This window comes from Pipistrellus kuhlii, unplaced genomic scaffold (genome assembly GCF_014108245.1).
Source record: "Pipistrellus kuhlii isolate mPipKuh1 unplaced genomic scaffold, mPipKuh1.p scaffold_m20_p_7, whole genome shotgun sequence".
Lineage (NCBI taxonomy): Eukaryota > Metazoa > Chordata > Mammalia > Chiroptera > Vespertilionidae > Pipistrellus > Pipistrellus kuhlii.
The window spans coordinates 26,048,953-26,076,396 of NW_023425573.1; the positions used below are offsets into that span (position 1 = coordinate 26,048,953).

At 52.0% G+C, this 27,444-nt stretch overlaps 3 protein-coding genes across 14 annotated transcripts in view; all 3 read left to right on the forward strand.

Moving 5' to 3' along the window:
• LOC118708965 (acetylcholine receptor subunit delta) overlaps positions 1 to 5,344 on the forward strand; it is a 28,181-nt gene extending 22,837 nt beyond the window's left edge. For 2 of the 3 annotated variants that reach the window (XM_036420609.2, XM_036420608.2), the window contains 7 exons: positions 60 to 169; positions 1,283 to 1,483; positions 2,317 to 2,428; positions 2,572 to 2,686; positions 3,114 to 3,318; positions 3,411 to 3,529; positions 4,204 to 5,344. In XM_036420609.2, the coding sequence (XP_036276502.2) occupies positions 60 to 169; positions 1,283 to 1,483; positions 2,317 to 2,428; positions 2,572 to 2,686; positions 3,114 to 3,318; positions 3,411 to 3,529; positions 4,204 to 4,386 (1,045 nt within the window). In that variant the 3' untranslated portion in view covers positions 4,387 to 5,344. The remainder of the gene's footprint in view (positions 1 to 59; positions 170 to 1,282; positions 1,484 to 2,316; positions 2,429 to 2,571; positions 2,687 to 3,113; positions 3,319 to 3,410; positions 3,530 to 4,203) is intronic. The other variant, XM_036420612.2, reaches the window with a different exon arrangement.
• A 4,014-nt stretch (positions 5,345 to 9,358) lies between these two features.
• CHRNG (cholinergic receptor nicotinic gamma subunit) lies at positions 9,359 to 15,108 on the forward strand. Its single transcript, XM_036420642.1, has 12 exons — positions 9,359 to 9,476; positions 9,670 to 9,809; positions 9,999 to 10,043; positions 10,225 to 10,334; positions 10,883 to 11,038; positions 12,069 to 12,166; positions 12,464 to 12,664; positions 12,832 to 12,946; positions 13,133 to 13,247; positions 13,938 to 14,154; positions 14,380 to 14,513; positions 14,802 to 15,108. The coding sequence occupies exons 1-12, from the start codon at positions 9,422 to 9,424 to the stop codon at positions 14,973 to 14,975; spliced, it is 1,560 nt and encodes a 519-aa protein (XP_036276535.1). The 5' UTR covers positions 9,359 to 9,421; the 3' UTR covers positions 14,976 to 15,108.
• A 1,673-nt stretch (positions 15,109 to 16,781) lies between these two features.
• Positions 16,782 to 27,444, forward strand: part of EIF4E2 (eukaryotic translation initiation factor 4E family member 2) — a 31,436-nt gene continuing 20,773 nt past the window's right edge. For 5 of the 10 annotated variants that reach the window (XM_036420628.2, XM_036420630.2, XM_036420625.2 and 2 more), the window contains exons 1-3: positions 16,793 to 16,949; positions 23,731 to 23,845; positions 25,332 to 25,466. In XM_036420628.2, the coding sequence (XP_036276521.1) occupies positions 16,930 to 16,949; positions 23,731 to 23,845; positions 25,332 to 25,466 (270 nt within the window). In that variant the 5' untranslated portion in view covers positions 16,793 to 16,929. Of the gene's footprint in view, positions 16,950 to 23,358; positions 23,378 to 23,730; positions 23,846 to 25,331; positions 25,467 to 27,444 lie in introns of those variants that run through there. The other 5 variants (XM_036420626.2, XM_036420631.2, XM_036420635.2 and 2 more) reach the window with 5 other exon arrangements.

The following is a 27,444-nucleotide window of genomic DNA, read 5'->3' on the forward strand; positions in this document are numbered from 1 at the left end:
CCTGGGGCATCTCTCCAGCCCGAGGCTGAGAACCACCCTCTACCCACTGCCCTTCCCAGTTCGCTCAAGTACACGGCCAAGGAGATCACCCTGAGCCTGAAGCAGGAGGAAGAAGACAAGCGCTCATACACTGTGGAGTGGATCATCATCGACCCCGAGGGCTTCACAGGTGCTGGGAGCGGCAGCTGGCGGGTGGGCAGGAGGGCAGGCCCCTCAGGACCTGCCCGACAGACACACATACAGTCACAGGGACACTGCCGAGATGCTCGCCTGTGCACCCACACCTCACACACACACACACACCGCCGCCACCGCCACCACCACCACCAATCCAGCATACTGAGAGGAAAAGGAGTGCGGCTGGGAGACTGTGTTCCAAACGCAGAGACAGTTGAACACGGTGCCCACTCTAGCCTCTGCCCAGGCCAGAAGACCCTCCGGGTTTGAGCAGGTCCCTGGGGATGGATGTGGCTGACAGGTGAGGGGGTAGTTAGTCTTTTGGTCCTGGAGCACCCAGGGGTATGGTGGGGCTTCAACTGTCATCCTGATAAGGTGTATGTCATCCCCTCCCAATACCTCCTCCACCCCCTACTTGTGACCAAGCTCAGATCTTTATATATATATATATATATATATATATATATATATATATATATATATATTGATTGATTTCAGAGAGGAAGGGAGAGGGAGATAGAAACATCAATGATGATAGAGAATCACTGATTGGCTGCCTCCTGCATGCCACCTACTGGAGATCAAGCCTGCAACCCAGACATGTGCCCTTGACCAGAATCAAACCTGGGACCTTTCAGTCCACAGGTCGATGATCTATCCATAGGGCTGAACAGGCTAGGGCCTGGCTCAGATCTTTTATGGGGTCACCCCTGTCCATCAGAGGGGACCCACAATCCGCTGATCCATCACACCTTGGGGGAGGGGGTTCTTACTCTCACTGCCTTGTTATCCCCAAGACTCCACATTTGAGCCACATGAGGCCTCAGCTTTTATGTTTTCCAAAGAGAAAACAACAACAAAAACAAAAACTAATCCCAGAGGAAAAATTCTCCCTTGCAGATTGGGAAATCTCCAACCCATTCCCCAGGGAAAGGCCCACAAACAGGACCTGATCCTTCCTCTGAGTGCCCCCCTCAGGGCCCTGCAGACAGGCCTGGCTGCCCCTGCAGGGGGCCTCACTCCACCAGCCCCTCACCTTGCCCCGAGGCCCCGCCTTAGCCCCCTTGCCCAGACTGACTCCAAGGTGTCTGCGTGCTGCCCTCAGAGAATGGGGAGTGGGAGATAGTGCACCGGCCAGCCAAGATCAACATGGACCCCAGTGCCCCGCTGGACAGCCCCAACCACCAGGACATTACCTTCTACCTCATCATTCGCCGAAAGCCACTCTTCTACATCATCAATATCCTGGTGCCCTGTGTGCTCATCTCCTTCATGATCAACCTGGTCTTCTACCTGCCAGCCGACTGTGAGCCTCTCACCCGGCCTCAGCCAGCCTCTCATTCCTCCTGGGAGCTCCCTGGGGTCACCACTGCCCAGGGTCCAGGCATGAGGGGCATGTTGTCAGAGCAGGAGACAGGTCTGATGTGGCCGTGGGTCTGGCACCCAGGAGGCCATCGGTGGTTGAGTCTATTGGGGGATGGGGGGCGTGCGGGCATGGGAGCTCTAGAGAACCAAGGTATGGAGATACGCAACCCCATTCACCAGTTCTAGAAGGACACACGTCACCCATGCTTACTTGGCTCTGGGATATTTACTATGAACAGGCACAGCGAGTCCCAGAGACAAATGCCATCCAGGCCTGCCCCTGCTTGAGACAGGGTGAGCGGTGCACTGCACATAGAAAAAGGGTGCTGGGGCAGGGCCCGGGACCCCGCGCCACAGTGGCCACCGCATGGTCTGCTCAGGGCCGGGCTGGAGTTGGGGTGTTCCTCTGGTGCTGACTATGCGGGGGACACGCACAGATCTACGGTTTAGGAGGGCTGAGTGGCAGGGCATTGCTAATGGTGACAGCTGGTGTTTGAGGTCTTACTCAGTTCCAGGAGGAGTGACCAGCACTCAGGATACTCTCCCACTTGGTCTTCTCAACATCTAACAATTGAGAAAACGGAAGCACAGAGAGGTTAGGCTACACACCCAGGGTCACCCAGCCAGTAAGTGTCAGAGCTGGGATCTGAATCCAATCACTTTAGCAACAAAGCCCGTTATGCTAATTAGGGCACCCCGGTATTGTGAACAACCATGCGAGGTCCACAGGGTCCTCAGGGACCAGCGATCACAGCTAAGTCCAGGCTCCCTCAGGTGGCGAGAAGACGTCAATGGCAATCTCAGTGCTGCTGGCACAGTCTGTCTTCCTGCTGCTCATCTCCAAGCGGCTGCCGGCCACATCCGTAGCCGTCCCCCTCATCGGCAAGTATGTAACCCCATTCCTCCCGGCCACACCCCACCTCGCCTCACCCCACCCCCATCGCGCCGTGCCCCGCCCCACATCACCCTGCCCTGCCCTGCCGTGTCCTGCCACACCCTGGATGCTCCAGGCTGAGCGTGTGCCCACAGGTTCCTGCTCTTCGGCATGATACTGGTGACCATGGTCGTGGTGATCTGTGTCATCGTGCTCAACATCCACTTCCGCACGCCCAGCACCCACGTGCTGTCCGAGGGGGTCAAGAAGGTGAGGGCTGTCTGGGCAACCACACTGGGATACTTCATGTGGGCGAGTGCTCCCTGCAGTGCGAACGCACCAACCGCTGCTACACACGCCCGCAGGCGCGGATGGCTCTCCCACGGGTACTGTTACCTGTAAGAAGCCAGACACAAAAGAACACAGGCTGCACAATTGCTTGAAGTTCAAGGGCAGGCAAAACCAAATGCTAGAGATGAAAGTCAGGACGGTGGTTCCCTCTGGGGACGAGAAGGAGCTGATGTGGGGAGGCTTAAGGGAACCGTTTGGGGATAACTTTTGATAGGTGGTGGTTGGCATCTGTAAAATCCTGCCTGGCACTTTGTGGCAGTCAGAAATGGGGTCACAGGCGTTTGGATGGATGAAGGCAACCCGTGTTGGTTAAATGGCCTTCCCGTGTCCCCCTGATCTGCCACAGCTTTTCCTAGAGACCCTGCCCAGGCTCCTACACTTGTCCCTCCCCGAGGAGGACAGCCCCAGCCCCGGGGCCCTGGTCCGGAGGAGCAGCTCCCTGGGTTACATCTCCAAGGCCGAGGAGTACTTCTCGCTCAAGTCCCGGAGTGACCTCATGTTCGAGAAGCAGTCAGAGCGGCACGGGCTGGCCCGGCGCCTCGCCACAGCACGTGGGTCCCAATGGTTTGGGTGTGGCCCCTCTGTGGGAGGTGGGGAAGGGGGGAGGGCAGGGCTCACGCCCGCCTCGGGGCTGTCTCCTCAGGCCAGCCCCCTGCAGGCTCTGAGCAGGCCCAGCATGACCTCTTCAGTGAGCTGAAGCCAGCTGTGGAGGGGGCCAACTTCATCGTCAACCACATGAGGGATCAGAACAACTACAATGAGGTGAGTGAGTGGTGTGCACAGGTGTCCCTGTTGTGTGCTAGTGAGGGTAGCCTATCTCAAGGGGCCACAGTTCCTCTCGGAGACCCATGCCAACTTAGAGGAAGGAGTTGGCAATGGATGCAAAATCCAGGCCCCCTAGAATCGGGAAGCCCCTGCCTAGAATCCTCTCACAGCTCACTGGGCCAGGCACACACTCAGGTGTGCACACAGGCACATGTCTTCACATTCTGGACATCCCTTAGGGTCCCTTCTTTCTCCCAGCTGCCAGTCATTTTCCCTCCCTGCTCAACTCCAAGCCTGATACTACAGACACAGTCAGGCATTTAAAAGGCAGCCTTCTATGGTTGTTCAATACAACACAACTTTCTAAAGTTTCCTCTTGAGAAAAGGACGCCCTGTTCCAGTTCCCATTGGGGCTCCCAGCAGCACTGAGTGGCTGGGATAAAGACCGTGGCCCCACTCTTCGTCTCCTGGGCTGACAGCGTGACAGGCCTGCCTGTGGCCAGAGGAGGGCCTGGGCCTTGGCTGGGGACATGCAGAAGGCCCCCTTGTTCTGTGAGCCGGAGGTGGCACCTATCGACACACGTCTGTCACGGGGCCCCAGCTGGGGGCGTGGGCCTGTGCTCTGCGGGCCCTCCTCACCCCACTGTCTCTGTCCCCTTCCCTCTCCCCAGGAGAAGGACTGCTGGAACCGGATAGCCAGCACAATAGACCAACTCTGTCTGTTTGTGGTGACGCCCACCATGGTGGTGGGCACGGCCTGGATCCTCCTGCAGGGGGCCTACAACCAGCCCCCACCCCAGCCTTTCCCCGGGGACCCCTTCTCCTACTTGGAGCAAGACAAGCGTTTCATCTAGAGGGCCTCCCTGCCTGGCCTGGCCCAGCTCCCCGGGCTGCTTCGGAGGGGCTTTGCGCCTTCAGGGGTGGGCCTTCAGGGTGACAGGGAGCTGTGTGGACAGGGGTGTCTGAGAAAGGACGTGCTCCTCTTAGGGAGGCAACTCCTGGCCCTGAGACGTGAGCCCAGTTGTTCCGCACGGTGGAGGTGGGGGTGAGCTGTGCCTCCCAAGACGAGGAAAGGTGAAGCCCCACTCCTCAATGAATAAAGATAGGAGCCACTGAGAAGGTCTGAGAGTGGACACTGGCTGGTGGGTGGGGCCGGACGATTTTGGGGGAAACAGGGGCCTAGCTCAAGGGCCAGGGAAAATGTCATTCAGGCTGGCCTTTTGGGACCCCTCTGTGAAAAAGTGGCCTCTTCTTGCCTCCCCTTCTTCTAGGTGGGGGTAGAGCAGGTGGGCTCCTGTGCCCTCACTGCCTGGTTCCTACAGCTGTCAACCCTCAGCCTTGGCTTCTGAGGCCCCCAGGAGCCTCCCTTTCCAGACCCCTTAGGGAAGGAGGTTTTGGGCAGAGGTGGGAGCACCAATGTTTGAGAATGTCCTTCCCAGCTCTTTCTGCTTCAGTCACTCTGTCTGGGTCCCTGTAGGGAGCTGAGGACTAGGGCAGGAGGATTGGGCCCAGCAGCTACCGAGGCCAGAGGTCAGCCCATCAGCTCACCCGGACTACCCCAGGCCCCAGATCTCAGCCCTTCCCTAGAGGGTCCCCTTGGGGTCTCCTATTCCTCTCCTCCAAAGTAGGGTTGCCAGGCAAAACTAAAAAAATTATTTATATTTATCTGAAATTCAAATTTAACTGTGCATTTTATATATTTATTTGCTAAATCTAGCAACTTTACCCCAAAGGGGACTTCATCAATCTTATCCTAAGGGCCAAAGCCTGAAGCTGGAGGAGCTGGAGGAGGTTCTGTGAGGTCCCCCACCTCCAGGATGGCCCCAGCAATCCCCACTTCCTGTACTCATACCTCCATGTGGCGCCCTCCACACCACACCAGGATTGGTCTGGGTGACCAACAGAGTGAGGCAGGAGTGATGGTATGTCACTTCCGAGGTTAGGTTATAGAAGACACCAAAATGCCCCCACCCTGCCCTGCTCTGGCTCTCCCTCCTTCACTCTCACTCTCACTCTCACTCTCACTCTCTCTCTCACTGGGGGGAGCCAGGAGGCATGGAGAGCACCCTATGGAGAGGCACACAGGCAAGGAGCGGAGGCCTCCTGCCAGCAGCCCCTGGGGTGAACTTGGAAGTGGATCTTCCAGCCCCAGCAGGACCTTTGGATACAATCACACTCCCCACGATAGCCCCTGAGCCAGAATTACCCTGCGGAGGTGCTTCGGGATTCCTGGCCCCAGAAGCTGTGGGAGATAATAAATGTTTGTAGCTTTAAGAGACAAAGTTTTGAGTAGTTTGGAGCTGTGTGACCTTGGTCGAGCCACTCCTCATGTTTCAGCTTTCGCTTTCTCATCTGCAAAATATGCATAAAATAAGACCCGTTCACGGGATGTTGTGAGAATAAAAATTGCTACATGTGTCCTACAAATTAAGAGGTGATTACTGATCTCGTTTCTTGTGGGAGGGCCTCAGTCGCAGAAGATGGACTCCTCTTGTGAAGTCTCCTACGTCAAGCCTGGTGTGGTGGCTGAGAACTGGAGCAGGGGCAGATGGCCCTATAACTCACCTCCTGAGGTCCAGGCTTAAGGTCTTCACAGCTCAACCCATTTCCCTCAGGAGGTGCCTATAGCCTCATGAGCTCAGCTATACAGAAGGTGACATGTTTAGTTTTTCAATGGAACTGAAGGAGAATACCAAAACTGGCCCTACTTACTTCTGCCTTCCAATATAAATAACCTACAAATTCCAGGTACACATTTTGAATTTCCAACTAGCTTGGACTTACACCTGTCGATGAGCAGGAAATCTGGGCCTTCCCTGGAGTAGTCCACCACTTCCGTCCACCAACTCGCAGAGGGTCCCTATTTCAAGCACAGAAGAAAGGGGACTTGGATTAGATTCCCCGGGCAGTCGTTGCTTCTCTCTGCCACACGGTGGTGCTGTTGGCAGCGGGTCTTCTCAATCAGCAGATGATCAGTGGTGTCAGGCCTAGCTCAGGTAGCTGTGAGCCTTCCAGAAAAGACAACTCCAAATGCCACACCCAATCCAAACTGCCTGTTGTACAGGTTCCCATAGCCACCGAGGGTCCCCCAATAGCACCCACTCCCCCAGCACTCAGGTTCCAGGTGCTGTCAGGGCTGGTCCACTCTCTGGGGGGCGTGGAACTCTATCATCTTCTCCCCATAGGAAGTCACACCCGCAGGGGCCAGCTGTCCATGAAGCCAGGGCTGTCCCTACACGACTCCCCAGGCCAGCTGGGCTGCCCACCCTCTTTCAAAGGGTGATGACTCCATTTGGAACGCACTGATCTGCAAGGAACAGAAGACCCCCCGAGTCATGGCTTAAATAATGGAGGTTCCCTCTTTCTCACACAGTAAGAATCGCAGGCAGGGCTGTGGCTGCATGGTTGCTTCAGCTGTCCCACAAAGCTACCAGGGACCCAGGCTTGTTGACTGCCACAGCTCCGCATTTCACATCCGTGTTCAAGGCAGGAAAGGGGCCAGCCATTTCTGACCCCTTTTTATCAGGAAGCAAAAGCTTCCCTGAAGGCCCTCAGCCAACTTCTGCAGAGATACCACTAGTTATCACATGGCCACTCTCAGCTGCAAAGGAGCCTGGGAAATGAACATTTCACTTTTCCGGCCTCTAGAGTAGAAGGTGGTGATGGAGTAGTTGTTAGACAATAAACGACACCTACAGAAGATTTCCTCTGAATGGGTCCCATCCCTTCCCTTTAACCCCTCCAGGCCAGATACTGCCGCCCCTCAAAGGCAGTTCGCCCTCCTGAGAACCAAGGAGACTTCTCAGCCACTTGGCCAGAGCAGAGAGGAGAAAAAAAAGGAATTTAAAACTTCATACATAGGGAGGTAGCATAATTCAAAGCAGAGAGAAATCAGTCTCCATCTTCTCCCTTTCACCTCCCTCCCAAACACTGTGGGGAAGGAAGAAGGCAAAGTAAAAAATGCTGAAGCATCAGTTGAACCATTTGTGCCTGGACCTGTGCCTGGGAGGATGGTGCCAGGGAGAGGGAGCGGGATGGGTGCCCCATTACTGAGCAGAAGCCATTAATGATCTTTGGCAAAGTGTGGTTTTTAGAGGCAAGAGCTATTGCTCTGCAAAATGTGTGAGGCAATGGAGTCTGGGGGCACCAGAAGAAGGAAGAAGGGGACATTGGTTTTGTAAACTCCAGAGAAAGTAGCCCAGGTGCATGGAGAGATCAAAGCTTGGGGTGGGGATGCTGTCAAGGAAAATCAGGTGTGGGGCTTAGAGCAGAACTGAACGTAAGGATGGCAGCCGAGACACAGGACAAGCAGATGTCCAGGGAGGCAGCTGCTACCACTGCCGCCTCCCCTCCTCCCAGTCCCGGTGAGGACAGGAGGAGCCTGTGGCCCTGCTCCAAGGGGCTGAGGGCTGAGCCAACCTCTCCTTTGGATCGCCAAGGACAGGGTGTGTCAGATGACTTCCGGTTTACTGACACACATTGAAAAGCCACAGACAGCCCTACCTGGTTTGGCTCAGTGGATAGAGTGTCGGCCTTCGGATTGAAGGGTCCTGGGTTCAAGTCCAGTCAAGGGCGCATGCCTAGGTTGTGGGCTCGATCCCCAGAATGGGGCGTGCAGAAGGCAGCTAATTGATGGTTCTCTCTCATCATTGATGTTTCTATCTCTCCCTCTCCCTTACTCTCTGAAATCAATAAAAATATTTTTTTTTAAAGAAAAGTCATAGACATCATTCATTTGTGGGGTGGGGACATGGCCCTCAAATGGTGCTTTCCTTCAGACCTCAGAGGCATCTGCCACCCTGTCCCCTAAGATACTGAAAGGTGGGTGGCATGAATGGGAAACTGAATTTTCTGTCTTGCCCATGAACTGGGACATGCTGACCTGTCTGCTTGGAATAAATGGTCAGAAGACAGGTGGCCTGAGCCTGTGACACAGCCATCGGCTTCCAGATCAGCTCAGCCCCACCCTTCCCGTGACCACAAACCATGAAGCGGATGGAGCTTGTTTTCCAGCCCTAGTAGGTTCCTGTATCTGACTCTGAGGGGGCCACAACTTCTTGTCTGTCTGTCCCATGGGCTGTGAGCTCCTGCGAGCAGCTCCCGTGTATCCTGAGTCCAACGAGCCCGGAGCTGTGCCTACCATAAGTCTACAGATGATTTAATAAATACTTAGGAACCCCTATTCAGGGGCTGTCCTATTCACAAGAGCCCCCAGTTTCAGTTCTTTCTCAGCCCTTCTTCCGACAAAGTTTACCAGGGACCCATGCCTCAGAGGCAGGAAGGATCCTGACCTGGCACCCTGATTTGTGTTAAGGTGTCAAAACCTAGGACACATCATGCATCTTTCTTGTAGGCGTTGTGCCTTCTGGTGTGTTGGCCCAGTGGAGTGATCCATTAAGATGTCAGGCTGGTGGGAGAGGTTTGGGGTCCTCAGCTATGTCATAGAGAAACGCGGGTACAAATCATGTCTCACCCAAAGCCTTCACACCTCCCCACATCCTGACATGCTGGAGGGAGCGGGAGCAGAAACTCTTCTAAGCACTCTGCCTTCTCTCCCACACCCACAAGGCCCCGGCCTCATCCTCAGCTCCCCTGCTGGACATGAATCTGAGACAACTGTAACGGAGGGGGGAGGGAGGCTGGACCATCTCTGTTGGAGCAGATGGCCCCTCTGTCCCCTCCCCAGCCCAGGTAACCCGAGCCTGGCATTTTGTCCATCCTAGAACAGCTGACAGTGCTGTGGTCAGACAGCTGTGGGGCTGGGCCAGCCTGGCCGGGCTGACTGGGGTGGGAGTGTGGGCTGTTATATGAGACCAGAGTCTGCATCTCTCAGCCTCAGACCTGGGGAGCTGCCGTCCCACTCCTGTCCCCTCGGAGAGCTGTGACACCATGCTCGGGGGTCAGGGGCAGCTGTTCCTCCTGCCGCTGCTGGCTATCTGCCTGGGTGTGGACACGGGCTTGGGGCCCTGGGGAAGACCGGGGCAGGGGACCAAGGCCTCAGGAGACGAGGGATGGGAGGGCTATGGGAGCCTGCCCTCAACCCCAGCTCTCTGCTTTTCCAGGCCACATCCTCTCATGGCCTCCCTCTCTTTCTGCCCCAAAGTTCCTGCGCCCAGGCTTACTGCTGTCTGTTTCAGGAGCCCATGGCCGGAATCAGGAAGAGCGTCTGCTGGCCGACCTGATGCACGGCTACAACCCGCTCCTGCGGCCTGCTCAGCGGGAAGCGGACGTGGTCAACGTCAGCCTGAAGCTCACCCTCACCAACCTCATCTCCCTGGTGAGCCACGGGGCTTGTAGGACGACAGGGAGGAGGGACCAGGGACCTGCTAGGGAGAGGAAGGAGCTAGAACACGCCCATGGAGACTGCCCAAAAGGCTGGGGCTCTGGGGGACCCAGCAATGACCTGTAGGGACTAGTATCTGGGAGGACCATTGTTGGGGGCTTACACCTCGGTCTGCACCCCCAGAATGAGAGAGAAGAGGCCCTCACCACCAACGTCTGGATAGAGATGGTAAGAGATTGCCTCTCACCCTCTTTCCTCTCTCAGGGCCCACACCACGGGGCCCCAAGGCCCTCAAAGCTGCCCTCCTCCCCTCCTGCCTCTTCTGTGCCCCTGGGCTGGGCTCCTGTTCCTGTGGGGAGGCGGGGGGGCACCCAGACAGCAGGCCTGGCAAACCCTCCTCTCCCTGCAGCAGTGGTGCGACTATCGCCTTCGCTGGGACCCGCAGGACTACGAAGGCCTGTGGGTGCTGAGGGTGCCGTCCACCATGGTGTGGCGGCCAGATGTCGTGCTGGAGAACAAGTGAGGCGGGGATGTGGGCTAGGGTTGGGGGACCCAAGGCCACAAGAACCGGGCCTCGCAGGACAAGGGGGGTGTGGGGAGAAAGGTGGCAGAGGATGCAGATTAGGGGCCCTGCAGAGGCGCCAGGCTACTAGGCAGAGCAGGTGCGGAGGCCCCGCCCAGGCCAGAGCTGCTTGCAGAACTGGCTCCGTCAGGCTGGGCCACTCCCTTCCCTCTAACCCGGGACGGGGACCAGGACAGCTCCTATGGAAGCTGACAAGTGCCAACCAGCCAGGAGAAACACTGTCCTCAGTCCTGGCACTTCGCAGGAGACGAACAGGTGTTGGTGGCCATCCTGACCACCCGGGGAGAGAGCGGGAGAAGAGGCAGTGACAGGTTGCAGGGTCTGAGGAGCCTGAGTGGGTGGGGGTGGCAGGGAGGTGCTAGGGAAGGTGGTGATTCCTGAGGCCCTTGGGGAGGGCGTGGCCCCCAGAAGGGGTTGGTGTCCCCAGGCAGAGGGATGGCAGGGGTGCGGGACTCAGCAGCCTCGTGGCCTGGCCTGCCCACAGCGTGGACGGCGTCTTCGAGGTGGCCCTGTACTGCAACGTGCTCGTGTCGCCTGACGGCTGCGTCTACTGGCTGCCGCCTGCCATCTTCCGCTCCTCCTGCCCCGTCTCTGTCACCTACTTCCCCTTCGACTGGCAGAACTGCTCCCTCATCTTCCAGTGAGACCATTTACTGGGGCGAGGGGGGCCTCAGGGAGCAGCCCTAAGAGGGGCCCTGGCCAGGTGGGGGGCATGAGGCTTCTGGCCAGGGGCCTGGCTCCATCTGTCTGGGGTTCTGTGCACATTAAGATCCAGACACCTCCCTGCTAAGCCCCTCCTTCACTGCCTCAGTTTCCCTGCCTGTGCCCCAAGGGGGGAAATGAATGTCTGGAATGGGTGGGTGAGAAGGCAGATACCTGCCACAACATACATGATGCACACACATGTGCCACCACATGCAAGACCATTACGCTCTACAGCCAGGGAGAGGGGGGGCTGCTTCAATTTTCTCATCTATACATGCGGGTGGGGGGGTGTCTGGGGAGGGTCTTCTCTAGTTTAGAGGAGCAGTCTTCCACAGGGAGACCCTGCAGGGAGACCCTCCTCAGTAAACAGACCCCACAGGTATGGACGGGTTTTCTGTTCTGACCTTTGGCACCTTCTGACGGAGGCAGTGGAGGAGCAGAACATAGTAACCCGGGGCCCTTGGGCACAGGTGGCCTCACTAAGCCGCAGGCTCCTGACCCTTCAACTCGGGTTTCTCCAGGCCCCAAGAGCCCGGGCCCCTCACCTTGTTGCCAGGGTTTTGGGGAGAACTCGGAAATTATTGGCTGCACTTTTTCTTTTTTAATCCTCACCCCAGGATAGGCTAATTGACCTTTAGAGGGAGGGAAGGCAGGAGGGAGGGAGGGAGGGAGGGAGGGAGGGAGGGAGGGAGGGAGGGAGGAAGGGAGGGAGGGAGGGAAGCACTGATGTGAGGGAGGACATTGATCAGTGCCCAGATCAGGGATCGAACCTGCAACCCAGGTATGTGCCCCAATCAGGAATGCGACTCACAAACTTTCGGAATATGAGATGACACTCCTGAGTCACAACAGCCAGGGCTGGCTGCACTTTTTGAGGCAAAACTGCCCACAGATGACTATACCGTATACCTCACAGGTGGATCTACACATACCCAGCTTCACCTTGTCTCCCTCCCCGTCCCCAGGTCCCAGACCTACAGCACCAGTGAGATCAATCTGCAGCTGAGCCAGGAAGATGGTCAGACCATCGAGTGGATTTTCATCGACCCTGAGGCCTTCACAGGTAACCTCCACCCGGGGCCCCTGCTGGACCCGGCTGTGGGCATAAGGCTGGACCAGGATCATGCCCCCTCCTGTGTAACTCCAGATGAAAACTAAGCACACCATCGATGGGTTTCTAGAGGTCTACAAAGCTCTGATTTTCCTCATGATAATGGCTGCCATTGTGGAGGGGGGGGGGGTGATGAGGTATTTGATTTCCCTCACCGTTTCTGCCCCTCCATGGCAATCCTACGGGCACAAGAGGGCTGCAGGGGCCTGCCCAGCCCACTGCCTTGCCCGCCTGGCCTGCCTCTCACAGAGAATGGAGAGTGGGCCATCCGGCACCGGCCCGCCAAGATGTTCCTGGACACTGCGGCCCCGGCAGAGGAGGCGGGCCACCAGAAGGTGGTCTTCTACCTGCTCATCCAGCGCAAGCCCCTCTTCTACGTCATCAACATCATCGCGCCCTGTGTGCTCATCTCCTCCGTCGCCATCCTCATCTACTTCCTTCCCGCCAAGGGTACCTGGAGCCTGTGGGCGGGAGCAATCGGCTGGGCCAGGGGGGCAGCTGGCAGGGCAGAGAGTGGCACCGCGACCCAGGCCTGGGGCAGTGTGCTCCTTGTGGGGTGGGGGGAGTGCCCCACAGCAGGGCCAGACCTGCTCTGAGAGCCTCTCGGTCCCCCACAGCGGGCGGCCAGAAGTGTACCGTTGCCATCAATGTGCTCCTGGCCCAGACGGTCTTCCTCTTTCTCGTGGCTAAGAAGGTGCCTGAGACCTCCCAGGCAGTGCCACTCATCAGCAAGTAAGGCTAATCCTCACGCCTGCCGCCCACCTCCTCCCCCTCCCTTCTTGGGCACTGCCCTCCTGCCTCCCTCCCAATGCCAGCCCCTCACCCAAGGGATCTGGGGCAGCAGCCTCTATGGGTGGGGTTGGCATCTGGGCATGTAGTGCTGAAGGGCCAGCCCTGCCTCCTGCCCACCTCCGGCAGGTACCTGACCTTCCTCCTGGCGGTGACCATCCTCATTGTTGTGAATGCTGTGGTCGTGCTCAACGTGTCCTTGCGGTCCCCCCACACACACTCCATGGCCCGTGGCATCCGAAAGGCAAGGTCCCTCCCTGCTCCTCCCGGCATCTCCCTGCTCCACCCACTGACATGCACCTTCCTTGGCACCCCTGTCCCCGTGCATATTTCTCACATGCCAGGTTCAGCAGCAAATCTGGGCGGTGTGTTTTGAAGCATGTGCCCAAATGAGTTAATAATAACATGGAATACCGAGTGCTTACCAAGTGGCAGACATATTACACAGGCTAACTGAACTTTGATAAAACCTCTCTGCAGCGGGTATTAGAATCATCTCCATTTTTTCAGATGAGGAAATGAGGCACAGAGAGGTTCAGTAGCTTACCTAAGGTCCCACAGGTAGACAGTGGAGGAGGCAGGATTCTGATCAGGCAGTCTGGCTCCAGAGCTTGTGTGATCTGCAGCAATCAGCGGGGGCCCTTGTCACACATGCAGATTCCCAGGGCCCTGCCACATCCCGGGCCAGCACAGTAGGGGTGGGGCCCAGGAACCTCTGTTTGGGACAAGTGCCCTGGTGATTCTGATGTGCACAAGAGCTTGGGGACCCGGCCTCAATGTCTGGGGCAGCAGAGCCGAGCTGTACCAGGGCCTCGCCACTGTCTCTGCCACTAAGGTGCTGCCTCCTGACCTCCAGCAGCATGAGCCCTGCATTTTCTGCTGCAAAGCCCAGCTTTGGCTGCAGAGCTAAACCACCCAGAACCCCCTTCTGCAGGTGTTCCTGCGGCGCTTGCCCCAGCTGCTTCGGATGCATGTGCGCCCGCTGGCCCCAGCGGCGGTGCAGGATGCCCGGCCCAGGCTCCAGAATGGCTCCTCCTCCGGGTGGTCAGTCTCAGGTGGCGAGGAGGCGGCCCTCTGCCTGCCTCGCAGTGAGCTCCTCTTCCGGCAGCGGCAGCGCAATGGGCTGGTGAGGGCAGCGCTGGAGAAACTAGGTGAGGCAGGGGATGTGACCCTGGGGACATTGCCCCCCCCCCCCCCCCCCCCGTGTACCACAGACACGGAAGGCTGTCTGTTGGCCAAAGCATGAGGCACTGCAGATGAGTGTGGGGCAAGTATACAGGTGGGGGAGGGAGGGGCTGGGTCTCTAAGGAGAGGCCACCTTCGCAGCCCCTTTTTCCTCCATTCTACTCACAAACCTGACCCTCTCATCTCATCAGAGAAAGGTCTGGAGCCAGGGCAGGGCCAGGTGTTGTGTGGGAGCCTGAAGCAGGCTACCCCAGCCATCCAGGCCTGTGTGGAAGCCTGCAACTTCATTGCCCGTGCCCAGCACCAGCGGAATCACTTTGACAGTGTAAGCCAGTCTGGGAGTGGGAGGGTGCTGTGAGTACCTGGTGAGGGGCTGGATGAATGGGGTGACCACGGTAGGGCAATGGAATGGAACAAGTAGAGTTGGGATTGGGGAGAAGGGGGGACATCAGGGCCAGGGGACTATGGAAGAAGCCAAGTTGAAACTTGGAAGTAGGTTAGAAGGGCCCAAAGAAACGGAGGATGGAGGCCTGCCGGAAGGCCAGGGACGGTTCAGGGTCCAAGGCAGGCTTTGGGCACCGCTGGTCATCCCACACTCTGCCTCCTCCCTCAGGGGAACGAGGAGTGGTTCTTAGTGGGCCGTGTGCTGGACCGCGTCTGCTTCCTGGTCATGCTCTCCCTCTTTGTCTGTGGCACTGCTGGCATCTTCTTCGTGGCGCACTACAACCGGGTGCCCGCCCTGCCATTCCCCGGAGACCCTCACCCCTACCTGCCCTCGCCTGACTGAGCCAACCAATTGCTGTTAACCACCCAGAGAATGACCAGCTGTGTTCTTCTGCTGAGGTCATGAGTGTGCCCTTGGGGAAGCATCCTTCGGGCCAGTGGAAGCCCTGAGAAAGCTGGAGAAATAAAGAGACAGAGCCGGAGTCTTGGAATGGTTGAGGATGGGCTGTGGGCAGGGTGTGCTATGGGGGAATGGGGGAAGGGACAGTGGGAAAACATTATCAACTCTCAGAATTGTTGAATTCCTAACGACTCCATTTTGCATGATGTCCCCAACTAAGTAAGGTCCTATCCCTCCAGTCCTGGGCCTCCCTTTCTTTTTTTTCTCTCCCCCCCCCCCTTTCTTTTTATGAGCTCCCTACAAGCTCTTTAAAGAGGGTCATCCAGAGAAACGTGAAGAATCGCAGTCAGTGCTCTCTCAAAAGAAGATGGCAGCTCACCCCAGCTGCAATCTCCCTCCCCTGCCTTGCTGCCAGCACTCAATCGGCACCAGTGATTTTTCTATTCATATGCATCTTTGCCATTAATTACAACATATTTCATGAGTTTTAGTATCTTTTCCTATTGTTAAGAGCTCCTCACAGCATCATGGAAAGCAACAGTCACTATACACCTAACGTTTCAGATGGGCAAATTGGAGCCAAGTAAGAGTGGCTTCCCAGAACGCTGGTTGCTTTATGGTTTGGAGTCCAGAAGTCCCAACTCTGACCTAATCTTAGACTCTCTAAGAACGATTCCACAGCCTGGAAAACAGACCCCTGCCTCCCTTCTCTTCTCAAAGGCCAGGGAATTTGCACTGGTCCCACAAAAATGGTTACGGAAAAGCTAGGGAGGGAGGCTGGGAGGCAACAGGGAATTGCTGGGCTCTGCCTTCAGCCTCACTTAAGCCCACTTAGGAAACAAGAGGACTAGCTGACATCTTCCTGGGAGAGAGGCAAGGCCACCTGTTGAGAGTACAATGGGGCGTGAGTTCTGTTGGTGATAAGAGGGTAAACTTAAGCAAGTCATTTGTGCTTCCTGAGCCTCGGTTGCCTCATCTCTAACTGTGGGCTCAGATATCAGTTTAGGATCATTACAAGATCAAAGGTGTGAGAGGAGGTGATTAAAAAATGTGTAAGTGCCATATAAAGACCTGACCATGAAACATTGTTGGGGGCGGGAAGAGGATCCCGGAAATAACCCCCTTTCCCAGCTACCGGGTTGCTGGCTTTGGGGCTCAATCATCAGCAGGTTCGTTTCCTTTACTCCAGTGCGTGTGTGCGTGTGTGCACCCGCTGTGTTTGGAGCAGAGACTTAACCCAGGAGGCAATCTGATGGTGGTGGAACCAGCTCTTGTCCCTGTAAGCCTTGCTAGCCTCGTCACCTGGGATGAGTCTCTGGACTTCACTGGCAGCTTCAGGGGGCGGGGATGAGCTCCGTAGCTCCTGGCCCTAGTAAGCAATGACTAACAACTACCACTTCTTTAGGGTCACTTTGCTAGCGCTTGAATTGATTATCCTGTTCAACCCACCGGCAACCCGAAGAGGCAGGCGCTATCGTATTAGCATCGCCAGTAACAAAGAGGCAAAAACTGCCGGGGTCAGGTTGAGTCCGGGATCGTTCAGCCGGCTCTGGGGTGGGTCGGGATCTGTGCCCAGGGGAGTGCAGAGCCCGCGCCTTCGCGATCTGCCTCCCGGGGCCTCGGGAGGGGTCGGCGCCCGACGCCTCGGGCGGGAGAGCTTCCTCGGAGCCACCGGGCGGGCGAGCAGCCGCCTGAGACCCCTCAGCAGCCGCTGCCGTCCCGGAGCCCGAGCCCATCCGCGCAGCCGCCCTGGCCCGGCGTCCCGGGATATCCGCCCCCCACCGGGCCCGCGAGCCTACGTTCCGCGGCTCCCCTCGCAACCGGAAGTGGCCGGGCCCTAGGCGGAGGGACCGGCGAAGCGGAAGTCACTCCGTGAGGCAGTGGCGACGGCGAGAGGATGAACAACAAGTTCGACGCGTGAGTGGCGTGCGGCCGCCTCCCGGGGCCCCTTCTCCCCCAACGGTTCCCCGCACCCGTCCCGGCCGCGCCTGGCGGCGGCGCCAACCCCGCGGCGCCCGGCTCCCTCCCGGGCGCGGGCTGGGGCTGGAGCCCGCCCCGGCGGCCGGCGGGAAGGCGGGGTGCAAGGGTTTCGGGGACCCCAAGGCAGTCGGGACCGGGGCGAGCGCTGGGGACGAGAAAGGGGTGGTTGCGCCACCCGGAAGATTATTTTCGGACGCCCTGCCCCGGCGGGTGCCGGTGGCTAGCGGCGTGGAGGGGTAGGGGTGTTCCCTCAGCCGGCCGCTTCTGAATTTCTGATCCAGCTTTCCTCCTTCCGGCCTGGGCAGGTGATCTCTGCTGAGTCTCAGCTTTCTCCTCTGCGCAGGGGGACGGTAACAGCCCGTGCCCAGAGCGGTGCAGATGCTGTGAGGTAACGTGGCTGCTGCGCTCGGCGCCGTGGCTGGAGCTCTGGTCTTCTTGAGACTCCTTCCTACTTCCTCTCTCCTCCCCCTCCTTTTCCCTTCCCACACTCTCCCGGAGCTTCTCAGTTTCTTATCCAGCGGGTGTATTTGTCCAGGCCCCTATTCGACTTCAGTTTGTACCCTATTGGATTCCTTGTTCCAAGCAACAGACTGCGGAGATGCAGAAAGGAAATGCAAAGTAATTTTCCGTATTTCCCTGCAGCGATTGTGCCTTTAGGTAGGTTATGTTCTTAGCTCTCTTTTAAGTAGGGTAGAAAATCTGTCTGCTCCTCCGAAGACTCAGATTTCCAGCTCCAGACCCACCGATTACCAGTTACTTGACAGCAGAAAAGTTTCCCAATCTTTGAGCCACTTTCGTGCCCTGCGGCCGCACAGGGGGTGTTAGAAGGGTCAGATCAGTTTCAGCTTTGCTTAAGGGTGTTTTGTAAATTGCTACATGGTGGTGTATAAATGCAAAGTGAAATTACTATCAGTTTAGGTTGTGACCGGCTGCTGCTGATGGGGAATTGTTTTCTCCCAGTACAATGAGTGCTGATGTGCATATTCAGAGGTCATATGGATTCCAGCACTCCAGACAGCTCCTCAAAAACATTTCTTGATTGTGGGGTGAGGGCTCATTTTATAAAACACTAGAGGCCAAAAAAAAACAAACCAAAAACACTAGAGGCCCTGTGCACGAAATTTGTGCACTGGGCGTTGTGTGTGTGTGTGTGTGTGTGGGGGGGGGGGGTGTCCCTCAGCTCAGGCCCCTCGTATTCAGGATCCCTGGGGTTGGGGGGGGGGGGTGCCTGACTCCCATAAAAACGGGAAAGGCTCCAGTGGCTGGCTTCTGGCTGAGTGGCAACCCCCCTTACCCCCCCTGTGGGAGTGTACTGACCACCAGGGGGCGGCTCCTGTGTTGAGTGTGTGCCCCCTGGTGGTCAGTGCGAATACAGCAACCAGTTGTTCCACCATTCAGCCATTTGCATATTAGCCTTTTCTTATGTAGGATTTTTTATTGATTTCAGAGAGGAAGAGAGAGAGAGAAACAGCAATGACAAGAGGGAATCACTGATTGACTGCCTCCTGTATGATCAGGGATCAAGCCTGCAACCTGGGCAGATGCCCTGACTGGGAATCTGGTTCATAGTTCATAGGTCGATGCTCAACCACTGAACCAGTGGTTGAGCTTCGAACTATGAACCAGATGGGAGAGGTGGGAGAGGACTCTTCTAGTCCTTGGCAGAGCACTTCTGCAGCCAACTGCTTAGCTGTGTCCATCCCTTTACTAACCCCTTCTCCATCATAAACCCTGCCACCCCTAGTGCCAGATCTAAGATCTGCCTCTGGGGTTGTCTGCCATTCCTGTACTCCTTCCTCCACTGAATTGAACAAATAAAAAGTTTATCCTTAGATACTTTAAGGATCATCTGCATGGTCCTACCCATTGGAGGTCTGCAGTAAGTTAATTAAAGAATGTTAATAATGGTTTCTCAAGGCAGCTTGGTAGATACTTTTCATATATTATTTCTATTCCTAACAACCCTACAAAGGGGATCTTGTTACCTCCTATTACAGATAAGGAAAGTAAGCTGCTTTGAGGTTAAGTAACTTGCCACAGCAACAGGAAAGTCCATGTGAAAAGATTCAAACCCAGATTTCTTTAACCTTGGTTCAAGCACCTCTTGACAAAAATTAACCTGGGTCATTTTTAATTTGTTCTAATTATTAACTATTCCTTACACTGATCCAGAATATTTTAACGTCTGTCTTCTAGCTACGCAGGAAAAACCCAAAGCTTTCTTTCCTTTGAAATTAGCGATTGAAAACAGCACTCATACCCCCTAGTTTTGTTTTAGTTTTTGTTTGTTTGTTTTGTTTTGTTACAAAAACTACAGTTTTTAGACCTTACATACTTGGTTTCTGCACTCTTCACCACGATTCCTAAGACTTGTTTCAATTTGTCAGAATCCTAAAAACCCAGTGCCTGGAGTTAAGTACTGTAGTCTAATCTGATGGGCTCAGATCAATGAAGAACTGAAGCCTCCTTTACGGTGTGGGCTCCACTTCTAGGAATGTAATCTAAGACTATAATTGTGCGGGGGGGGGGGGGGGGGGTCCTCACACACACATCTAACAAGTCATTAGCTACCATTGCCATTAATCCTATTCATATGCAGAACCCTAAGGTGCTTTCGCTGTATTGCAGTCCCAACTGTGATAACTTGGTTTTCAGATCTAGATGCCAAACTTGATGCTGTTCCTCAGTCTTTGTTAGCTTTTAGCCCATTCTTTTTTTTTTTTTTTTAATCAATCTTTATTGTTTATATTATTACAAAGGTTCCTCATTCTTTCCCCCCTCCACCAGGTTCCCACCCCACCCTCCGCCCCCTCCCCATCCCCCATTGTCCTCATCCATAGGTGCACAGTTTATGTTCAGTCTCTTCCTCCCTCCCTTTCCCCGATAGTAAATCCCTTTTCAGATAGTAAATCAGTTACTTAGCATTTTCTCATATCAATAATACCTCCACATGCCCAATGATACACTTCACACAAAAGACATTTCCAAATAGGTCAACCAGCCTCATCCAGGCCCCACCCAAGGCACTCACAGATCAACACCCCAGCGCTATACTAACTCAACACATCCAGATCTAAGCCTTCATCACTTGATTCAGCAGACCCTCAAGTTCCCGCAAAAGTTTCCAGCCATGTCTGAGAGGCAGCTGTGGGGCAGGGGCAGGCGAGGAGCGAGCTGTTCCGGGCCTGGCTGCTCCGGGCCTGGCCTCTGTGCTCTGGTTTGTTCCACAACCAGCGGCTCCGGGTCTGGTCACTGCTGCTCCCGACCTAGTTGCTCTTGACTTGGCTGCTGTTGCTCCGGGCCTGGCTGCTCCCAGCCTGGCAGCCGCTGCTCCCAGGCCTGGCCGCTTCCAGCCTGGCAGCTGCTGCTCCGGGCCTGGCCGTACCCGAACCGGCTGCTCCAGGCCTTAGCCCATTCTCTCTTAACTATTGTCTGAACTACTTTTTTGGTATTCATTGCATTCTGACTTGTATTGCTTTGATTTTAGAAATCCATTCACTAAACATCTTTCTGATGCTACACATATAAAAATGAATTAGATCAAGTCCTCACCCACAAGAATCTGTCTAGTCAGAAAGTATGGGGACATATCAGAGCAAGAGCTTGGTAAGCTATTTAGGTGCAACTCGGTCTGGACAGCTTCAGAGATACTAATTGCCCACCTGAGTCTAGGGAGCACTGATTTTTCAGTCTGGATCATATTTTGGCTCAAATTTAGCTTCGCATTAGGAAGGGTAACTCTGGAAGATAAGATGCAAATAACTTGCCTTAAAAGTGCAGGTTAGCTCCACCCTCAAGAGATAACTGCACAGGATGAAGCTCCAGTAGGGTTTTCAATGACTTACATGCTTTGCTTGGAATAGCAAAATGAGAGATGCTGGTTAACTGGGTCCCTCTTCAACCAAGACTTAGGGCACGGGAACCCAGAGGATAGGGAACCCAGAGGATAGCGAGGATGTTTGGAAGCTGAGAAAAGAGGAAAATGGTTTGAGTCCCTGGAGTCTGCCCTAAGGAAGAGAGTTAGGAACTATCTTGGACCTAAGCAATAGAAAAACCAATGTTCTTAATCAGGAGACAGAAAACTGGCCATGACATAGCTGGGACAAGGGCAAACATTTATTAGGGAAAGTCCAGAAGGGGGGTGCCTAGGCTCAGCCTAGGGAGATATTAGGAAAGATTTCCAAGAGAAAGTGGTCCTCACTCTTAGTCCGGAGGGACAGTATAGGTAGGGGAGAGGGTTCTCCAAGAAGAGACCACATAATGAGTATAACGGGTGAGGTCAGGGAACTGCGAATAGGTTGATCACTACTACAGTGAAAGGAGCTAGTTGGGACCAGGCAGGAGATGATATTGGCACATGTAGGTAGAGGAGGGTCCTTTGTGCCATGCTGAGGCCGAGTGTGTGTGTGTGTCCTCAGTCAGGTCCTTGGGGACCAGAAACTCTAGTGTCTGATACCAGCAATAGGTGCTCGGTACGTGTTGTGGGACTTGTGTGCTACACGGGCTCCTTTCAGAAAGTTTCATAAGAGAAAGTGTATCATAGCACAGAAAATGGTTTCCCAGAAGTCCAGGGAGGCCAAATGAAGCCAGTGGAATAATAGCATCACAATCAAAGCCAGTCTCTACTCTCTTTGCTCCTCTGCTCAATTGGCTTTCTCTGCCTTTGCTCATTGTTTTTATTTATTTATTTATTTATTTATTTATTTATTTATTTTGCGGCTTTTCTTATGTGGGACCTATATGCCTGCCCCAGCTCTGACTCTGATCATTCATCTTTTGTATGAAAAGCTGAGGAAGGAATCTAGCTCATTTTGAGCAAGGCCCTGAGGCATAGGTTATTGGCCAGGCTAGACTGCCCTTTAATCAGGTTCCCTTCATAGTCATGTCTTGTCCAGGATGGGGATGGGGATATTTATGGTACAGTGCCTGAACCACCTGAGTATATTCTACAACACTTGGCTAGCTCATGAATTCTAACACTTATTGAATGCTTTTTATGTGCCAGGTAGTGAAGATACATGGGCAGGAGAAAAAAGGGTGCTTTACAAAAGGTTTTTGTGTCTGTGTAGGGTAATATCTGAGTTATAATTTGAGCATTTCTAATATCTTTCTTGAGAGTTGTCTAATTCCATTTGACTAGATAGTCATTAGGGACAGAAAGGTGATTTCGGAGAAGACCCAGCTCTAGACTAAACAGCATTCTAATTAACTTTGTGAACTCACTTTCTGTTTATTTTTTTGTCTGAATCCAGTGAACTTTAGCTGTACCTGAAAGCGTTAAGGTAGTTTCACTGCTCTTAAAACAGCAGCTCCTAAAGTATATTTGATCATACTTATAGGCAAGAAGTCATTATTTCTTTTTTCAGTCATTTCCCCCTCCCATTTATTATTCAGCATCTTCCTCCCCTTGGTGCTGGATATACAAAGATTAGTAAGATACTGTTCTAAAGGATCTTTCCATCTATAATAGAAGGAAAAACAGATGTGGGAGGAATGGCACTTTAGGCTGAGGAAGTGCTTGTAAAGAGCACAGATGTGGAATATAGATGCTTTGGAGGGTGGTGCTAACAGGCAGGAGTCGGATTCTAAAGGATCTTGCATTTAATTGTACTTTATCCTTCACGGTGGGCAGCAAAGGGCAAGGGACAGTTGAGCGTTTTTTTTTTGTTTGTTTGTTTTTAAAAATATATATATTTTATTGATTTTGTACAGAGAGGAAGGGAGAGAGATAGAGAGTTAGAAACATCAATGAGAGAGTCATCGATCAGCTGCCTCTTGCACACCCCCTACTGGGGATATGCCCGCAACCAAGGTACATGCCCTTGACCGGAATCGAACCCGGGACCTTTCAGTCGCCAAGCCGACGCTCTATCCATTGAGCCAAACCGGTTTCGGCCAGTTGAGCGTTTTAAGCATGGAGCTTAAATGGACTGTTTGCATTTGGAAAGATCATTTGGTGGCTATGTGGAAGATGGATAAAGGGAAGTTATAGTTTGTGTTGGAAAACCATTTAGGAATTATTATAATAATTGAGATGATAAGAAGAGGGCCTGGACTAAAGCAGTAGCAGTTGGGAAGGATATGAGAGATGGTCAGAACAAGAAGAATAGGTAGGTAAGTTTTTTTTATTTGTTTCTGTTTTGTTAATCCTCACCTGAGGATATTTTTTCCATTGATTTTTTTTTTTTTTTTTTTTTTTTTTTTTTTTTTTTAAGAGAGATGGGGGAAAACCTATTGATTGGTTGCCTCCCACATGCGCCTCCCAGGAGGCCGGGGATCAAGGCTTCAACCCAAGGTATTAAACCCTCGACTCTTCAGTCCAAGGTCCGATGCTCCAAATACAAAGCAAAATGGGCTTAGGATAGGTAAGTTTTAAAACTTCATTTGAAGTGCCAAAGCAGTTACTTAATCCAGAAACTCTTCTGATTATTGACTCTTTATTTTTGGTCAAGAAAACAGTTCCTTAAGCTGTTTATCTCTTTTTTCTCTGTGCAGCCTGTTCTGAAACTGGAAGAGGATGCTTTTTGGAATTCACACATTAGCTAATGGCCATTTTATTTTTGTTTAATCTTTCTAATTGACTTGCCCTTCTCTCATCTCATTGCCGGTATTTTGAGTGACTTATGGGTTTTTCCCATGGTAGTTCATTTGACCTGGTGGCTTTGTTAGGTAAGCAAGAATCAGTCATGAGATAACACTATTTTGCCTTTCTACTTAGATTGAAAGATGATGACAGTGGTGACCATGATCAGAATGAAGAAAACAGCACACAGAAAGATGGTGAGAAGGAAAAAATGGAACGGGACAAAAGTCAGAGCAGCAGTAAGAGGAAGGTGAGTTGGGACTCAAAATTTGTTTATCTCATGCAGTCTGGAAGATACCAGGTTAACAATTACACACTATTTTGTAAAACTGGATTTTGTTCTCAAGAAAAAATTGTTGAATCATTGGAGTTAATTTTGGGACTCAGAACTGTTCCCTTACCACAGGACCTTGAGATGCCGCCTTGCTTTCCAGCATTCTGCTAGCTTGAGGTAGGGGAGAATAACCCTGCCGATAACAAGGCGTTATTTGCTTCATAATCTGCTGCTGAGTATTTAAATCCTGTACATCCCTTGAAATTTTAGACTCTTTAGTCAGTAATAGTCTAAGCTATTATAAAATGACTTGGAAAAGAAAAAAATTAGAGACTAGAAATAGATGGATCAACTTCTTTATTGAAAAGCAATCATTAATTGCTTTATTCTGCAATATTTAGTACCCTCCAAATACAAGCATTTCAGGGCTAAGAGGACACAAAGGTCAATCCATAGTTTCTGTGGATCAGGGAGCTAACATTTAATGGTCGTAATAATAGTAGCTAATATTTATTGAGTACTTTTTATTGAGTACTTTTTAAAAAATATATATGTTTTTATTGATTTCAGACAGAGGAAAGGGAGGGAGAGAGATGGAAACCTCAGTGAGAGAATCATTGATCAGCTGATTCTAGATTCTGGTTTCCATAGTCAGCTGACACACTGGGGATCAAGCTCGAAACCTGAGCATGTGCCCTGTCTGGGACTCAAACCCTGATCTTAGTTCATAGGTCGACACTCAACCAATGAGCCACGTTGGCCTGGCTGTTGAGTACTTCTTATGTATCAAGCACTGTGCTAAGCACTTTATTTCTATTAAATTATTTTATCCTCTCAACACCCATTTGAGATGATGATCACTCCATTTTTCAGATGTGTAGCTAAGCATACACAGGTCAAACAACTTGTCCTAGGTCAATAGCCAATAAGCTATATTGGCATAGAGAAAGTGGTGCTGGACCTGGGAATATATACAGATAATATACAAACATAAATATGTATACAGTAGAAAGTTACAAAAGCTATAAGAACATAGGTAAAATGTTACAGGAATTTAGAATCCATTAACTACTACAGAAATTTACTGTGTAAACAGAATCGTGAGCACATTGCAGGTAATTGAGCATGTATTTATTTTTTTAATTTTTAAAAATATTTTTATTGAGTTCAGAAAGGAATGAAGAGGGAGAGAGAAACATCAATGATGAGAGAATCATTGATCGGCTGCCTCCTGCACACTCCCCACTGGGACCAAGCCTGCAACCTATGCATGTACCCTGATCTGGAATTGAACCCAGAACCCTTCAGTCCCCAGGCTGACACTCTATCCACTGAGCCAAACCAGCTAGGGTGAGCATGTATCCTTTTTAAATTGGGGAGGTGGTAAGGGTGATGCTATAAAATGTTTTCTCACTCAGAGCATGTGATAAATGACCAGGACTAACACACCTTTAATGTACAGGCTGTTGTCCCGGGACCAGCAGAGCATCCCCTGCAGTACAACTACACTTTCTGGTACTCCAGGAGAACCCCCGGCCGACCCACCAGCTCACAGAGCTATGAACAGAATATCAAACAGATTGGCACCTTTGCTTCTGTGAGTACTTAGTGAGCCTCAGTAGTAAAGTCATGCCTGTATTTTTATCATTATGTTTGTTTATCCTCCTGGTAACCTCTAGGATTCTGGTTTCCTTAGTCAGCTGACCTGAGTCCCCGAGGTCAGATTTGTTCATTCTTAGGTTTCTCATTAGATATCCATAGGTATTAGTGTTTAATTGTGGAATTGATCAGAAAGGGACAATATAAAAATATAGGTTTGTTTAAGTAGATATTTAGTGAGTCCTTACTATGTGCAGTGTCCAGGAGTGGGTGGAGATATAACTTTTTAAAAATTTAGAGAGGAAGGGAGAGGGGGAAAGAAACATCAATTGACTTCCTCCCATACACACCCTGACCAAGAATTGAACCCTTCGGTGCATGTGAGAATGCTCCAAACAACTCAGCCATGCCAACCAGGGCGAAAATTTTACAGTACATGGTATCTATTCTCATGAAGTTTGATGGTTAAGTCAAGAGTAAAGTTCAAAAGTTTCCTTTGTATATAAGACCCTTTCATTAGGATTTTGGATCTGTTTATAATTATGTATAAAATACCATATTTTTCCTGTCTTCAGCATGAAAAGGAAGTCTCTAATTGTTTTTGTGGGTATTGTCAGAACAGGGAGCCCAGGCTCTGTCTTATCACCTTCATAGATAGCTAGGTTTGTCTTCCCTAAGAAGCTGTCTTGTTCAACACAGATTATGTACTTACTATGTGCTATACATTGTATCTCTGGGAAGAATCAAATGGGGGGGGGTTGTTATTTTTTTGAAATTGTTGGGGTATCTGCCTTGTTTAAAATGCAGATACTGGAAAAGGAAACTTTAATAGGCAGTAAATGTTACAGTAAAGTCATAAGGAGAAAAGACACTTTATGTAACTTCCTTTGATCCTAATGATAGCCTTTTTTTTTTTTTTTTTTTTTTTTAATATATTTTATTGATTTTTACAGAGAGGAAGAGAGAGGGATAGAGAGTTAGGAACATCGATGACAGAGAATCATCGATCAGCTGCCTCTTGCACACCCCCTACTGGGGATGTGCCAGCCTTGACCGGAATCAAACCTGGGACCTTTCAGTCCGCAGGCCGACGCCCTATCCACTGAGCCAAACCGGTTTCAGCTTATTATAGCCTTTTGAGGTCAGTGATGTTATCCATATTTTACAAATGAGAAAAGGGAAACTTGGGTTAAGTATCTGATCTAAAGTCAAGTCACTTGTAATTTTCTTGACTAAGTGGAGGAACCAGTGTTGAAACTCGGGTTTGGCAGCCTGTAAAAGCCCCATTCCAAAGCCCATATTCTTTCACCTTTCCAATATACCAGAATGCATGACATGAGCCTTCAGTTTTTTAAATATTTGCATTGTGCTAGACAAGCTACATTTATTTATCTATTATTATTATTTTTTTTAATATATTTTATTGATTTTTTACAGAGAGGAAGAGAGAGGGATAGAGAGTTAGAAACATCGATGAGAGAGAAACATCAATCAGCTGACACCTGCACACCCCCCACTGGAGATATGCCCACAACCACGGTACATGCCCTTGACCGGAATTGAACCTGGGTCTCTTCAGTCTGCAGGCCGACGCTCTATCCACTGAGCCAAACCAGTCTTGGCTATCTATTTATTATTGATCAAATATACTGCATATATAACTGGTAATCAGGTCATCCCATTACTATATTGAGTTGATATATGCTCCCTTAACACTGGTAAATTTAGGCTTTTTTGAAATATCAAAAATAGCTTGTGCACTGGTGCATATTTGGTTCAAGAATTGTTTGTTGAATGAATTCAAGGGACTATTAGGGTTCTAAAATGAATTAATTCCTTTGTCATTAGGGAAATAAGACGTAGCTAGGAATTCTAACACAGGGAGACAGAAGTGCTATTGGGAAGCACAAGGAGAGTCCACTTACATTGTTTTTTCAAATAACCCGGGGAGTTCGAACAAACCCATGTTGTTCAGG